The sequence below is a fragment of the Adiantum capillus-veneris genome, chromosome 18 (genome assembly GCF_014529385.1).
Source record: "Adiantum capillus-veneris isolate H3 chromosome 18, ASM1452938v2, whole genome shotgun sequence".
Classification (NCBI taxonomy): Eukaryota; Viridiplantae; Streptophyta; class Polypodiopsida; order Polypodiales; family Pteridaceae; genus Adiantum; species Adiantum capillus-veneris.
In genome coordinates this window covers 116,987,108-117,003,369 of record NC_140948.1, presented here as the reverse complement: position 1 = coordinate 117,003,369, position 16,262 = coordinate 116,987,108, and the positions used below count along the sequence as shown (strand labels likewise).

Genomic DNA, 16,262 nt, shown 5'->3' with positions numbered 1-16,262 from the left:
TGTTGGAGTGAGATTGTCACGCACATCGCACTGAGGACCACCCACTGTAGAGAGCACGACACATTATCCGCGCTACAGGTGCTCTCATTTTGGCGATCACGGTGGGACCTCAACTAAAATCTCACTCTGTGAGGTGCAAATCTGGAAGCTAGTTGGGTCTATCTAGCTTCGCCTACCTTGCCTTGCACTGTTCTCCTCTCGCCCTGGTCCAACTGTTCTCTCGCCCTGGTCCAACTATTCTCTCGCCTTGGTCCAACCTGTCCTCGTCCTGGTCTAGACCTCCTCGACCCTGGTCTAGTCCTCCTCGTCTGTGGTCCAGCCTGGTCTAGTCATGCCTGGTCTAGTAGAGTCTAGACCAGTCTTCAACAAGTTCAAGGTTTTCTTGCCCAAGGGTTGGTTGGATTGGTGGTCACTGCATGACACATACAAGGCAGTCAGTCGAGCGTCAAAGCGCACTACTGAGCCCTCTGAAGTACTATAACAGAAGACGATCTGGTACCTAGTAGAAGTCCATCAACCTCATCACCTATACCTCCACATATATCACCCAATCCTTCATCTGGTTCCATATCTTCCAGATCACCTTCTCCAGTAAAGCTCTCTCTTATTCTACTATGGCAGGCTACTGAGCAACAGGCTCAGCAAGGGGCCATGGAGCCGTTGGCTAGCGTTTTGGCTAAGGTAAACATCAAGTTCCCTACATTCAAAGGACTCTCTTCAGAAGATGCTGACGACCATGCAAGGAGGTTTGTATCTCTCTGTAGGGGTCGTGGTCTTAACAGGGAAGATGCTTATTTGGTACTCTTTCCATCCACCTTGGATGGCTTAGCAGACAAATGGTACAGCCAGTTTGCAGAGAATCATTTTGCAACCTGGGCAGCCTTAAGGCAACAGTTCTGTGGAGCTTTCAGGCCCGGTGACTACTAGGAGAAGGTGTTGGATGAGTTAGCCAACATGGTGCTCCAGCCAGAGGAGACTTTTGCAGAACTTATGACGAAAAACAAGTCTCTGGTTGCCAAGCTTCCCCAGCAACCAGGTGAATTTATGGTTAAGAAGTGGGTAGAGAAGGCGCTTCCCAAAAGTTCTCAGCAAAAACTATGAGAGAGTCTCCGACCCGACGCCACTCTCGAAGAGTTCATCGCAGCTGCTACGAGGATAGAGGGGGCTGGGAAGCTGTTCACCAACCCCCCTCACATAGAGACCCCCTCTGTGTTTTTGGAAAGTCCTTCTGATCCTTTAACTTCTTTACGCACGGAACTGGAAGCCCTAAAGTTACAGCGAGCTCTTCAAGAGGAGAGGTCCTTCTCTCTTAGACAAGAGAAGCCTCCACATCACCAGGCATTGAAACAGATTAAGCGCGAGCTAGAAGAGCTCAAGTGTCAGCAAGAGACTAAGGCTACGGTTTGGTGTAGCTCATGCCGCTCTCCAGGGCACCCTCCACAGGAATGCCCCCTTCGGGTTTACTGCCACTTCTGTGAAAAATCTGGACATGAGGACAAGGATTGTTACTACCTCAAGGGATTGCGACAAATACAGCAAAGTCTTGGTCCTTCTCTTCAGCAAGGGCCAGCACCTGCATCCAACATGGTTTCTCCCTGTGGCCATCCACACCATATGCCACCTTTGCTGACAGCCCCTCCTATGCAAGGTATGCAGAGCACTTTCCCTCTCAGAGCTTTTATAATACCCATGCTCCCTCATCTCCTCAAAGCTTCTATGCCTCCACCTCCAACTCAATGCACCAGGAGCAAGGACCACCTCGCACTTCGACTCGCCCTTTGAATCGGCCCATTTTGTGCTATAGATGCGGGGAATATGGGCATTACCAAAGCAAATGCCCCTTGCCAGAAGGGTCCCCTCCCTGCCGTCATTGCCCCGAAACGAAGGATCACTACAGTAAGGATTGCCATAAAATTCGTGCATCCACGGCTTCGAACCCAAGTAAAAGCCAGAATGAGTTTGCCTTTCCCAAGCTCAACTTGATATCAGTGAGCACCGTTTCTTAGCCGCCCCCTTCTACCCACGTGGTTACCCCTCTAAATAAGCCGCCGTAGTTGGCAGAGGAGCCATCGGGCGTCCTCACCCGGGCCCAGAGAGCCGCTCTCGGTCTTAGCATTCCGCCAAGTTCAACTCCCCCATACATTCTCACACCAGTGGATACCCTGCCTGCAGCTGTTAACAAGCCCTCCCCTAGTGCCATGAAAGAATCCAAATCTTTGCTCTCAAATATTGATGAAGCTTTCTTGGAAGCAGTTTCCGATCCACAGGAGATCAAGGTACCAGAGGAACAACAGGTAGAAAAAGAGAAGCTTACAGCAGAGACAGTCTTGAAGAACACTTTCCAACAAGTGTCCCTCTATGACATCCTGCGGCTAGATGCAAGTTTTAGAAGTGACACCCTTGCTGTTATTCAATCACTTTACCCCAGAGCAAGTCCTAGTGGCGAGCACCTCCCAGTGCGACCATCAGAGTCCTATATGATATCCAATCCCGTTGCTCCACTCACTGATTATAGAAGCCCTCGCTTGATAGTGTCCGTTCTGGGTCGGCATTTCTCAGGAGTGATAGTGGATGGTGGATCTGGCATCAACTTGATGCCCGAGTTCACTATGTTAGCTCTAGGTCTACAGCCTACTCGCCCTGCTCCCTTCACAGTTACATTGGCCGATCAATGAACAATATACCCAGTGGGCATCGTGGACAATGTGCCTCTGCAGGTACAAAACTTTACTTTTAACTTGGATTTTGTGGTGGTTCGGCTTCCCCAGGTTGAGGGCAGATTTCCCTTGCTTATTGAAAGACCATGGCTGCGACACACTAAAGCACTCCACGATTGGGGAAACGATGCAATGTGGATACATACTTCTGGCTCCCCGATGCAACCGATTCTCTTAGAAGGAGGGATGGATCCAGTGGTGCAGCAAGTTTCTTTGTCAATGGAAACCAACCCTGAACATGAACAACCTACTCCACCTGACAGGTCGGATGAGGATCTGTTGGAATGGTTGGATGCTACCAAGTCTATGCCTTGTTATGGAGTCTCTATTCACTTTTGCCTGAAGGTACACCCTTTTCAAATGTTTCCATAGTTACGAAACTTAATGAGCCACCTGAGCCTTTGAAGAAGCAGAGAAGCAGGAAGAAATCTCCTCTATAGGAGTTCAATCCCCCTCAAACATCAACCCCTTTGGTGTCTCTTTCTACTTCGACCAGAAGAAAGCTCTCCTCTGTGTCTAGCAAACTCCTTTCTCAGAGCCCGTCCTGCAAGATGAATTGCAAGATCTTGATAGCTGTCTTACTCATGATAGTGGTCTGTTGCTTACTTGTACCTATCTACCCTTACTCCCTCGACCTTACCCACAATCAGAATGCCCACATCCTTCGGGTTCACAGTTGTGGCAAAGAGATCATCATTCCCATCATCTACATGAGAGTCACCAAAACAATAGAGAGCAGGAACTAATGTTCTCCCCTGTTGCTGTAGGCTCTTGGCGGCAGGCCCTCTATTGGTGCTGGCTCCTATAGAATCCTCCCTTGGTGCTGGTTCCTGCATTCTGTTGTTCAGCAGATGAAATTGTCGCTTTCCATAGGGACAAGCATGATGATCGCTTGTCTATCCCTCTCGCCCCCTACCCACTCGCCCTCGCCCCCTCACCTACCCACTCGCCCTAGTCTCTCCCCCTCGCCCCTAGTCCCTCCACCTCACCCTCCACCTCACCCCCTCGCCCTCGCCTTCGCCCTACCCTCCCCCTCGCCCCCCGCACTACCGCTAGCCCTAGTCCTAGTCCCTCGCCTCCTACCCCCTTTCCCCCTCGCCTTGCCCTAGTCCCTCCCCCTCGCCCTCTCCCTCGCCCTAGTTCCTTTCCCCTCTCCCCCTCGCCCTAGTCCCTCCCCCCTCGCCCCTACCCTCCCCCTCACATTCCCTCGCCCCTACCCACCCCTCACCTTCCCCTCGCCCCTACCCACCCCCTCACATTCCCTCGCCCCTACCCACCCCTCACCTTCCCTTGCCCCTACCCACCCCCTCACTCCCTCTCGCCCCTACCCTCCCCTCCCCCCTCGCCCCTACCCACCCCCTACCCACCCTCTCCCTTCCCCTCGCCCCTACCCTCCCCCTCACTCCCTCTCGCCCCTACCCTCCCCCTCCCCCCTCGCCCCTACCCACCCCCTCTCGCCCCTACCCTCCCCCTACTCGCCCCTACCCACCCCCTCTCTACCCTCGCCCCTATCTAGCCCCCCAACCACCCCTTTTCCCTTGCCCCTACCTAGTCTCTCCTCCCCCTCCCTCACCCCTACCTAGCTACCTAGTGAGCATATCACTTTGCTGTGGTGGAGCCTCATCTTGTTCTAGTTGGGATTCTTGGACTATGTAATCATATTGGGTTCTTGCCTATTCAAAGGCTTAAGGCGTCGCAAGCAGGACAGTGTTTTACTCCACTTTTGAGGCATGTAAGGTCATGGTTGGGCCTAGCACTTGCTTCAAGAAATGTACGGATGCAGCACCTAGTGGTTTTCTTTCACAATTTTTTAATATTCCTCTCACCGAGGCGGTGAGCGGTCTTGTGGCGGGCAACCTGTAGCAGGCTACAGTGTTACTTTCACAGGACACAGTTAGTACAGTTGGTCTAGGCTGGTTCACACTGGACGGACCCTCTGGACCCTCTGGCCTAGGGAGTGACACGTGGCAGGGTACCGACGGTGGTCTAGTGGACCTCGTGGCCAGGTCACCACATGGCTGACATTTATGAGCCGTTGGTGGCTCTTTATGGTTGTACATTGAGTAGTAGCGGTTGGTGATCGTTATCATCGTCTTCACCTTTGGTCCAGCGACACAGTTGTCTAGAGTGATTCTATACACAGAACACGTCTTCACCATCCCTGCACATCTGAGCCTCGACACCCTCATTGTACCTGTGAGTCCTCGGCTGGAGCTGAGTGTGCTGCCACGCCAGAGTCTGTATCAGTCTTTGAGATAGTCGAGTCATATGTTCTGGTTTGCTGTTGTGTCTTTGTGAGCTCTGTTGATGTTTATTGTTTCCTTTCTGTTCAGTCTGTTTGAGTGAGATTGTCATGCACATCGCAGTGAGGACCACCCACTGTAGAGAGCACGACACATTATCCGCGCTACAACAGCTGCCACGTCATCAGTCAATGCAAAACTCGGAACGTCCATATAGTTGCCACGCCAGCACTTCCTATGTGATTTCTTAATTTTGGCCTATTTTTAACAGTCTTGTTTCCCTTGGGCCCCGTCAGAAAGGAACCATAAGTTGGAAGAACTTTAAAAGTCATTTTTATATGCAAGGAGTGTCCAGATGGCCATGCCACGTCTTAATTTTGTGACATATCCCCCTCTTGAAAGAATTGTAATCGTCCTCGATTACGCCTGCAAAATCAAACATAATCTATGATCCAGTTCAGTAGACACCGACTCTAAGGACTTACGCACTAGACGACACAAATCCAACACTTGGACAAAGACGACAGCCACTGAACAAACTTGGACACCCCAAGTCGGGAATCTGGCACGACACATGAGAGAATCACTTAAAAACACTTCACAAACTTTATCACAATTTAATAAAGTCGACACGGCCCGGTGTGGTTCGGTGCCGAGAGGTATTGGCCCCAAAGTCTGGCGCCCCTTTCGGTATTATTATCTTAATGCTTGAGTTTGACGCTTTTCATGTACTGTTGTTGAGAGACCATGGGCCTTTAAATATGTTCCTAGGGCCTCTCTTCCACTCAGATTTGCTGACGAGCAGTGAGCAGAGAGGACCCTCGAATAGAGAAGCCCAGAAAGCTTTGAACTTCATGAACATTCTTTAAATTAGGCCAATCACGAATGGTGTCAATTTTGGCCGGTCCCATATTTACCGCTTCGGTTGAGACGATGTATGCCAAGAAGTGTATCTCAGGCAAGAAAAATTTGCTCTTTTTTGCATTTATAACCAATTTATGCTTTCGCAGTGTGTGGAAGACGTGCAATAGGTGGTGTTTGTGTTCTGCTTCATTCTTGGAGAAGACGACGATGTTGTCAAAGAGTGCCCACAAGTGATCGGTACTCTCTGAAAATCCTATCCATCATTCAGTTGAATGTCACTGGAGCATTCATAAGGCCAAATGGCATGACCAAATATTCGTACAAACCAAAAGTTGTCTTGAAAGCTATCTTGTAGACGTCTTCAGGAGCAATTCGGATATGATGATATCCACTCTTTAGATCAATTCTGCTGGAACAAGAGGACCCTTAAAGGCTGTCGAGAATATCATCGATCCTAGGGATAGGGAATCTGTTCTTGATGGTGATTTTATTGAGAGCTCTTTACTCAATGCACATTCTCCAAGATCCATCTTTCTTTAGTACTAAGCAATACCGATGAATAGAAAGGCGAAGTGCTAGGTTGGATGAGACCCTTTTCAAGAAGTTCTTTTACTTGGTTCATGATTTCTTCATTTTGGGCTTGATTAACACGATAAGGTGGCCGGTTCGGTGGTGTACTATCGGGAATCAAATCAATCGTGTGATCCTTCGGACGAGAAGGAGGTAACTCGCTTGGTAGCCCTTGAGAGAGAGAGTCAGCTTGTACGTGTAGAAATTCTTGTCATTCCTTTTCTAAATCAGACATATTTGACCTTTGTTCATCATTCAGTTCCTTCAAGAAGATCAAGTAAACAAAAATATTGGATTTCATTAATTTGGAAATGGCCGAAGCCGATACAAGTGGGACGAACTCGCCCTTCAACTTTACATCAAGTACAATTTCTCAGCCCTTCTCATTCTTCAAAGTAGCTTTCTTGGCCCTATAATCGTCACATCCTTCCAAAGGCATGATGTAAAAGTCCTCCTAAATACCCCTGACAATGCAAACGAAGTTTTCCAATGATAGGTGTAATGGTAACATCCCGTCCGTGTGCCGCTAGAATAGCCTCCGCTTGTGGCCCCATTTGCTCGGGCGTAATTCCAAGTTGAGCCGCCAATTTGGGTGAAATAAAGTTGGCTTTGGCTCCTCCATCAAAGAAATTGAGGGCTTCTTGATCTTGTACTTTGCCCCATGCGCGGCAAAGTTCGGTGCTTTCATCCATCCGATTTGGGTCGATCCCCACACAATGTGGTACCAGTTCTGCTTTCGTCTTTCCTTTTCTTTCGCGTTCTTCAGCTGCTCAAGAACTCTCTGGCCTATCTTGTCCACTAGGTGCCTTTTTGGGGCACCGTGCGGAAATATGTCTTTGTTCCCCACACTCAAAGCACTGCAAAAAAAACCTTGTACATGTTTCATATAGGAATACTGCAGGCAGAAAAGTTTTAGCATAACACCTCAGGGTGTGTCATGGAGAACTCTGCCTCTTCATATCTGTCTCTCCTCTTGGTTTGTGGAAAATGGAGAAAAAAAAACCCTGCTTGCGCATTGGTCACTGCTCTAGATCCAACTGTTGGCTTTCACTAGTCGAAATATTCTCTGAACACATCATTACTCAATTTAAGTTCTTGAGATGTGCTTAGGATTGCTAGGCATGCCTTAACTAGATTGAATATCAAGCAGATTTTGTTTAATTTTGTGCAAAGGAGCTTGGGAAAGATGAGCTGTTACAGAAGCTCTCTTAATATAACAGGCAGGATGGCTCCACTTCTCATCAGAGATACATATATACACATTTGTTACATGATATTAGATGCCATTGGTTGCCTGTATTTTATTTTATCCTCAGATCGAAACAGAATGGTAGGTTTAGAGCAGTTTACATCACAGTTATGCCATATGGAGCGAGAGAGGAGACCTACAACATTTGCAAAGGGAGCTAATTTTCTCTCTTTAGCGAAGGCTTTTCACTCTTCTTGAACCATGTAAATGTGGTGGACTTCAAGCCTTACACTAATGTTGTATTGGCTTGCCAGATGTATTGAGGAATGTTCCCTGCTAAATTGTACTTTGTGATGTGATAAATGTGTTTGAAATATGCAGGTGCACAGGTTGTTATTGTGATGGTCGCAACTGAAGCTCAAGCAGAGGCTGTACTATTTGGTGACCGCGGAGCAGTTGCAGGTAGTTCACCTTTTATTTTCAGGCTACTTAGAGACACCATTTGTTTTCTCTGTCTGTAGCTATAAATGTAATCTTCTTGCTGGTTTAAAACAGCTGTTCCTTCTGGGTGTACCTTTTTGCTGTGCTCAACAGTATCGCCTCTTTATGTTGAGGGCCTGCAAAAGCGCTTAGAAGGTAATTAAGCATGTGTTTGAAAAGGATTGATTGACCTTCATTATTTTCTGGTTACCTCTTTTTAGCTGGCTTGGATGAGTCAAAATAAGCTATGGAGAACATAACAAGGTTGTCAATTGAACACGTTAACCAGAAAAAAAATGCCAAAACCTTGGTCAGCTGGATTTTTCTCATTTTTCTCAAATCTTGTTCACGGCTAGACTAATATGACAGGAAATTTAGAATATCAAATGCCAAATGAAGGTGCCAGTATCTATTGATGTGGGCATAACATATAAAGTTTGCAAAAGGATGAAATTATGCAGCAAGTCGCCAATCATAGACTTGATTTGTTTAGGATTTTAGAGCGTTTTGCTACGTTTGTACATGGACGCAGCATGAGGGAAGTTCCCTTTGGTTTTGGATTTTGAGAAAGCCAATGATATATTTGATTGGTCTTTCTGAGACTCTACTCTGCACAAATCAGGCTTCTAGAGGAGTGGATTATTCAGTTTCCACCCTCAATATTGGGGCATGTAGTAGTTAGTTATTAGTTGTATGATAGGGAAGACCTCTTATTGAAGAGATGTCCTAGACTGAGTTGCCTCTTCATCCTCATCTGTTCTATTATGTCGCAGAGTCCTTGTCTGATTTCTTAAGCCACAGGGTGACAGGCAGTATAAGGTTTATGTTCTCAGTTGATAGGGCTAAGGAGGATCTTGTTCATGTTCAGAATGTAAATGAAAACTGATTGTTTTTGTAGGATGATAAGGAAACATTTGAGGCTGTTCTAATTTAGTTGTCTTTGGCACCTTTTGGCTGGCAGGAGGTGCAAAGATCAGTTAGTACGAAAGTGTTTCATTTTGTAGATTGAGAGAGCACATCATCTGCTTTAGGTGACATGTGGGTCTTCAAGGGGATAGGGAGAGAGTGCCCCTGATCTGGAGAAAGAAAGATCTTTTTACATCTATTACCGGCCGAATTCGGCCTGTGGGACAAATCAAATGTATATGTTTGTGTCCTCCATCTATTGGGAAGGGACAAAAGTACAAAGTAACAAAATGTGGAGAGAGATTTAAAGACCTATTTCGTATTGAAGTTTGTTGGGGCCTCGTATATAAGTTTTCTTTTAGGTGCACGTGATCAACAAAGTTTCCTTAAGCACTCTCATGCTCTGTAGAGGAGTTGAGTACCACTCTTTTTGACAGGATGGAGATGTGCAAAGATTTTTTGCATATAATGGGGTGATGTAGTTGGAGATACATGCAAGCTAGTGTTTGGGCATCTTATCAGCATGCCACAAGTGAGATCCAAAGAGAGATCATTTAATCTCTCCAAAGAAACTAACCACCTCTTGACCGTTTCTTTGAGGACTCGGCACTAGACAGCTGCATCTAGATGAGCCCTCACTTCATAGATCCCCAACAAAGCTGGCCTGCTCATGATATAAATTTTTTTGTGCAAATAATCTTTGACCCTTTGGGGTCTTCAAAGGTATTCTTCTGTATGCTAACCTTTTCTCCAACTGTGCCGCTATTCATTTTTCACTTTTCCACGTTTTACAAAAGATAGTCTTTCTATTCAGAAGCACCCCAAGAGAGCAAGTTGCACAATTTAAGTCATTACATTTAGAGCAGTTACAAATTGCTGTAGGTTTCCACAAGCAGATTGGAGATCTGACTAAGTAGAAAGGGGAAACTCTTGGAGAAAAGGTCCCATGCTGCTAAAACCTTGTCAAAACATCAATTCTTCTATTTTCATAGCCTCCTTTGCTCTCAATCCCTTCTAACTCTTAGTGCAATGTTTGGCCTATCCATTGCCAGCAGCAAAAACTTTCTTTGTTCATTGAACCTCCTCTACGACCTCCGAATTGTTGAATTTGGAGTGACCCTGCGAATGGTATTTGCTTTTCAAGACGGAGAGGGTGATAGAATTGCCCAGCTGGCAGGGACGTGGATCCCATTGTTGCTATATGCTGATGGTATTGTGTTGATATCTGACTCACCAGAGGGTATGCAGCGACATTTGAATGCACTACACAGTTTTGCAGAGGATAGTGGATTGCGTGTAAACCTTGGTAAAACCAAGGTTATGGTGTTTAACACCACACCAGAGTGGATCAGGAGATCAGCACCTACTTTCACATATGGTTAGGAGATTGTGGAGTATACAGATGCATACACTTACCTGGGGGTAGTCTTTACTGGGCCGAGATTTTCTTTGAGAAGAGCAGTAGAGACTAGATTGACTAGAGCTTATACTGCTTTGGGAGGATTGGAGAGGATGTGTTTGCAGGTTCAGTTCCAGGAACCTAGGATAAAGTAATGGCTTTTTGATACTTTGGTTGCCTCTACTATGCTATATGGGGTGGAGGTTTGGGGACCTTCTGTAGGCCAGGATGCTTGGAGACATATGGAGAGGCCCTTGGTATCTATGATCTCTCGGCTGATTAGAGCCAAGGATTTTGTACCGCATGATATCATTCGAGCGGAGTTAGTTGCCCCCTATGGAGATTGAGGCACTTACCAGATCAGTCACTTTTGTACACAGCCTATGGGATGCCATGTTGGCCCTAGAGTCCTCCAGATAGTTAGCTCTACAAGGGGGATACATCATGAAGGTATGCACAAATGACATCATGGTTTCAAACACATTTGCTTCATCATGGACAGGTTGCCTCCTTTTCAGTACTCTCTACAAGCACCCTTGAGGTCTCTGACATGGGTAGAGATTAGTAGATTCATTCGTCAGGATCAGATATAGCTGGACACGAGGAGGACGTGGATAGAGCCGGTACAACAGTTGGGCACAAAGATAGCTTTCTATACAAAGCATCTTCTCCACCTCATAGGGGATGGGTTTGTGATTTGACCTAGCTATATGGATACACATCTTTCTCATGGTTTGTGTTGTGCCATTGGCCAGATACGCACATCCTCACATTAGCTCGAGATCGAGACTGACAGATTCAGAGGGATACCAGCAGATAGCAGGATATGCCGCTTATGTCATCTAGAGCCAGAGATAGAGTTACATTACATATGTTATTGCAGTGTACTATGTGATACGAGGCCGTTTTCATTGTCTATTCAGAGAGGGTTTTGGGCCTCTATTTAGGGTCATGAGTTATGAGCATCAAAGATGTCTTGGACTGTATCTACTTGAGTCACACAGGCATAGAGACACTTTACTAAGGAGAGCTAGAGAGAGACAGTCCCAGAGACAGATTACAGGTTTCTTTACACTAGATATTGGACACCCAGAGAAGCAACCAGAGGAGCAGCCACCATTGCAAAGCTCTGTCCGCAGTCATACTACCACTACTGGCATTCTCATAGACCGAGCATTGGAGCTAGGGAGATCTAGACGACCGCGATTGAGGAGAGGAGCTACACAGTATCTACGAAGACCACAACAGAGGATTCGAGCCATACTTTCTCGACGTCTAGAGTGTAGATGAGGATGGATTTCTACCATATCTTCTCTCCCCCCCACCCCCCCCTTTCCCCCGTGCCCTCTCCCATTGCTCGACACATTGTACTGGGCACCTTTTGTATTAGCCGGCACATTCACACAGTCCCAGCTTGTAGTAGTTGTATTTTTTGTGAACTTTCTTTTTGATTCCGGACATGGTATCAAATTCACTATGTTGTAATAGCTTGGTCTCATAGGTCATTTTGGCTTTTGAAGACATTAATATATCATTTCATTTCATTTCATTTCATTTCATTTCATTTCATTCTCTCTCTCTCTGTCTCTCTCTCTCTCTCTCTCTCTCTCTGATTACATGTGTCCCGAATGATTAGAGCTGAGGCCTCCGTACCACACGTGATTACCCGAGCGGAACTAGTTGCCCCTCCGATAGAAATTGAAGCTCTTACCAGATCAGTGTCCTTTATACATGGTTTGTGGGATACAAATAATTGTCGATATACTAGACTGGCCCTCGAATCCTCTCGACAATTAGCAATGAAAGGGGATACATCATGCTGGTATGCGCAACTGTCCTCGTGGTTTCAGAGACACGGGTTCAGTATGGAAAGATTACCCCCCTTCCAATACTCTCTTGAGGCTCCATCACTGGCAAATACACGAACGGAGATTAAGAAAATCATTCGTCTGGATCTTATACAGATGGATACTAAGAGGACATGGATAGACCCTACACAAGAATTGGGCACGAAGATGGCCGTCTACAAAGAAAACTTCCTACAGCTATCTGAAGATGGATTTGTGATCCGCTCGAGCTACATGGATACCCACCTGTCTCATGGTTTGAGATGTGCTATTGGTCAGATTCGTATATCCTCGCACCAGCTGGAAATTGAATTTGACAGATTTATGGGAATCCCACCTGAGAGCAGAATTTGCAAGTTATGCGGAATGGAGCTGGAGACAGAATTACACTACATATGCCATTGCACTGTATACTATGAGATACGTGGACGTTTCCATTGCCTATTTAAAGAAGGCTTTGGACCTCTAGATAGAGTCATGCAATACCAAGATCAAAGATGCTTAGGCTTGTACCTACTGGAACTACATCGGCACAGGGATAATCTAATGAGAAGACAAAGAGCACTACAGCCTCAGAGGCAGATCACAGATTTCTTCGGATTGAGAGAAGCAGGAGTGGAAGGAGAAGCAAGAGGCCAGCAGCCAGCACAAAGGAGTACCCACATTCATACCAAAGGCACCCTCATTGACAGGGCGATTGAGCTTAGGAAATCGAGACGACCACGACCGAGATGCAGAAGCACACTTTACCGGAGGAGACTACAACAAAGGATTAGAAGCATTCTAGCCAGACACCCAGAATGCTCCTAAGAAGTTTATTTAATACTTTGTATTTAGTTTTTTCACATTTATTTTCACACTTTCACACTTTTTTCACTTAGTACTTTAGTACTAAGGTACCCAGACATTGTAACAGATCCACCACTTTTGTATCAGTTTGGTCTCATAGGTCATTCTGGCCTTTTGAAGACGTTAATATAACATTTCATTTCATTTCATTTCATTTCTCTCTCACTCTCTCTCTCATGTCATTCCCAACCTCACCTATGGCAACAAGCAAACTCAAATATATTCTTCACTCCAAACGAATTTCCATCATTGAATTGGAAATGAAAGCATGGAGAAAAGAGATGGAAGATTGGAGGAACGCGAAGACCGTTTTCCTCCGAGAAAATGAAGAAAAGGAGAAGAGGTGGAAGGACGAGAAGGATCATCTTCTCAACAAGATCGCCACGTTGGAGAATAGCATTTTGGACCTCCACAAAGAAGTGTTGGAAACACGGTCAAAAAATGGGCTTGAAGAGGGGGAATTTCAGCCCTCTTTGAGGGAAGAAATTGACAACATCAATGAGGAGAAGAAGTCATGGGCCGCGGACATATCCGAAACGCAAAAGAAAGTAGAGGAGGCCGAAAAATGGATTGAGGTTGCCAAGAAAGGGAAAGGTAAGGAAGCTACTTGTACACCCACTCTTATCAACATGACCCTCGAAGAGGAACAAAGAAGGAGGGTGTGGGCTCTACATGTGAGGGTAACCGGCCTCAAGGACATAAACAATGTGGAAAAAGAGGTCACAAGCCTCACATCAATGATGGGGGTGGAGAAGCCTTCACACACAAAGGCATGGAGAGTGGGCAAGAAGAGTGAGGGCCCCGGAGAATCTTCAAAGGAAAGAGCTCTCATACTACGCTTCCCTTCATTGGAAGAGAAGAAGGAATTCTTGAGGAAGAGACCTACTCTCAAGAAGACAGGTATTTTCTTAGGCGATGACCTCACTCTCTCACAACTTGCGCATATGAGAGAAGTAATGCCCGAGATTCAAGCGGCAAGGGAGAAGGGGAAGATGGCCTTTTACAGAGATGGTCGGGTGGTGATTGCAGAGCGGCGCTCTACATGACGGTGCGAGACCTATGGGACCACATTGAGGATGGCGACTTGGAATTGTAATGGGTCTATGAGGTTGGATGTTGGTGCCTTTGAGGACAGTTTCAGAGACAAGGACATTGTTTTCTTTTCAGAGACTCACCAGGCCCCTGGCCAACTGTTGCCACATGTGGTGGGATACAAATGGGAGACAGCCCACAGAACAGTCACGAGATCTGAGCATGGGAGTAGAGGTTCAGGAGGAGTAGCGGTGTTGTTTAGGGAGGAGCTACAGCCACTACTACATATTGTACGGAGAGATGATCAGGCTAGATACATGTGGGTGAGGCTGAGAGCTGACACAGGTCGATTTCTATATATTGCTATATGTTACTTCCCCCCCAGTACGTCAGTATATGCTGTATCCAGAGGGCAGTCGCCTTTCTCAATTCTAGATGATGATATATGGGAGTTTTCTAGGGATGGTGATATCATCCTCCTAGGAGACTTCAATGCTCGAACGGGCAACTGTCAGACAGTCTTCTACGACACTTCAGATGAGATGCTTAGAGAGTTGGATGTGGGTGAGCTGGGGTTTGACAGATGCTCACATGACAGAGAGCAGACTGAGTATGGGAGATACCTCACGGAGATGACGACCACACATGGGCTAGCCATACTTAATGGCTTACAGCGGTTTCCTGGAGCAGCAGGCTTCACATGCTTTCCACACAGACATGGGGCCAGTACAGTGGACTATGTTATGACACAGCCGAGCTTTATTCCTTGTATTCAGGATTTCACAGTGGGAGCTAGACCAGTGGGCGTAGCAGTGGATCATGCTCTCTTGACACTGTCCGTATCTTTTCAGTTTAGTACAGCCCAGAAATCAGGAGGCAGGTCACACACCCGTTATACATTTACACCAGAGACTGACTCGGTTTATACAGAGGCGATCTGGGATCGTCTATGCACAGTTGCTCCAGGCCTCTCAGTACAGGAGTGCACTACTTTACTGATTGAGACACTACATGATGCAGCATCAGAGGCATACCCACACACTCAACCGGATCGGAGGCGACATTCTGGGAGCATGCCCCAGAATAGTTGGTATGATGAGGAGTGCAGAGAGATGAGAGCCCAGCTTCAGAGGGATCTTCATTTAGGAGTCATCACCTACAGACAGTCGCGGATTGCTTTCCGGCGCCTTGTGCGAAAGAAGAAACGAGCTTACCTGGCCCAGATGGAGCGAGACTTGTATCAGTTGTTCTTGAGTAGAGACTCAGGCGAGGCATGGAGACTCTTCCATGAGCACTCCCCTCCCCCAGTGATTACTTCTCCTGATGTGTGGGGCCAGTATGCGACATCGTTATATACGGTTCCTGGGCAAGATCCCCTTCCAGATCCTACAGAGCCATGTCCACCTACGAGCACCTTCTTTACCACTGAGATGGTAAAGAGAGCCATTGACAGGATGAGGACCAGGAGGGCTTACGATCATGACGGTCTAGTAGCGGAGCACTTTATACATGCTAGGGATATGCTGATGGAGGTTCTTGCAGTGTTGTTCAATCGTGCCATGTGTGAGGGATTACCTGAGACTTGGAGGTTGTCTACTATTGTGCCTATATTCAAGGCAGGTGATCCTACAGAGCCTGGAAATTACCGCACTATTATGGTTGGACACACACTGGCACGATTGTATGCATCCATTATTGAGCAGCAGTTGAGTAACTGGGCAGAGGGTGAGGGTGTACGGGCAAAGGGACAGGCAGGTTTCAGGAGGGGTTTCTCCACTCTTGACCATATTCTGACACTCAGAGCTATCATTGAGGAGGGCAGGTCACATGGGAGACGGATTTATTGTAGCTTTGTGGATTTCCGCAAAGCATTTGACATGGTACCGAGAGCTCGACTGATGCGCAGACTGCAGGAGATGGGGGTGCCCACAGTGTTGATTTGGGGGATTATGGCTTTGTATAGATCAGTGATGGGACATGTACGCACCCCAGAGGGGATATCTGACTTAGTTCACTCCACTATCGGGGTGAAACAGGGCTGCCCATTGTCTCCTACTCTATTTGGTATGTATGTTGATGAGGTGTCTGCTTACATTGACAGAGAGGGTGATAGAGGTGCCCAGCTGGCAGGGACGTGGATCCCATTGTTGTTATATGCTGATGATA

At 46.7% G+C, this 16,262-nt stretch overlaps 1 protein-coding gene across 4 annotated transcripts in view; it reads left to right on the top strand.

The window, feature by feature from the left end:
- The window catches only part of LOC147436264 (ketose-bisphosphate aldolase class-II family protein), a 221,722-nt gene that overhangs the window by 56,689 nt on the left and 148,771 nt on the right, over nucleotides 1–16,262 (top strand). For all 4 annotated transcript variants that reach the window (XM_086489196.1, XM_086489194.1, XM_086489193.1 and 1 more), the window contains exons 14-15: nucleotides 7,965–8,045; nucleotides 8,139–8,219. In XM_086489196.1, coding sequence (XP_086345322.1) covers nucleotides 7,965–8,045; nucleotides 8,139–8,219 — 162 coding nt within the window. The remainder of the gene's footprint in view (nucleotides 1–7,964; nucleotides 8,046–8,138; nucleotides 8,220–16,262) is intronic.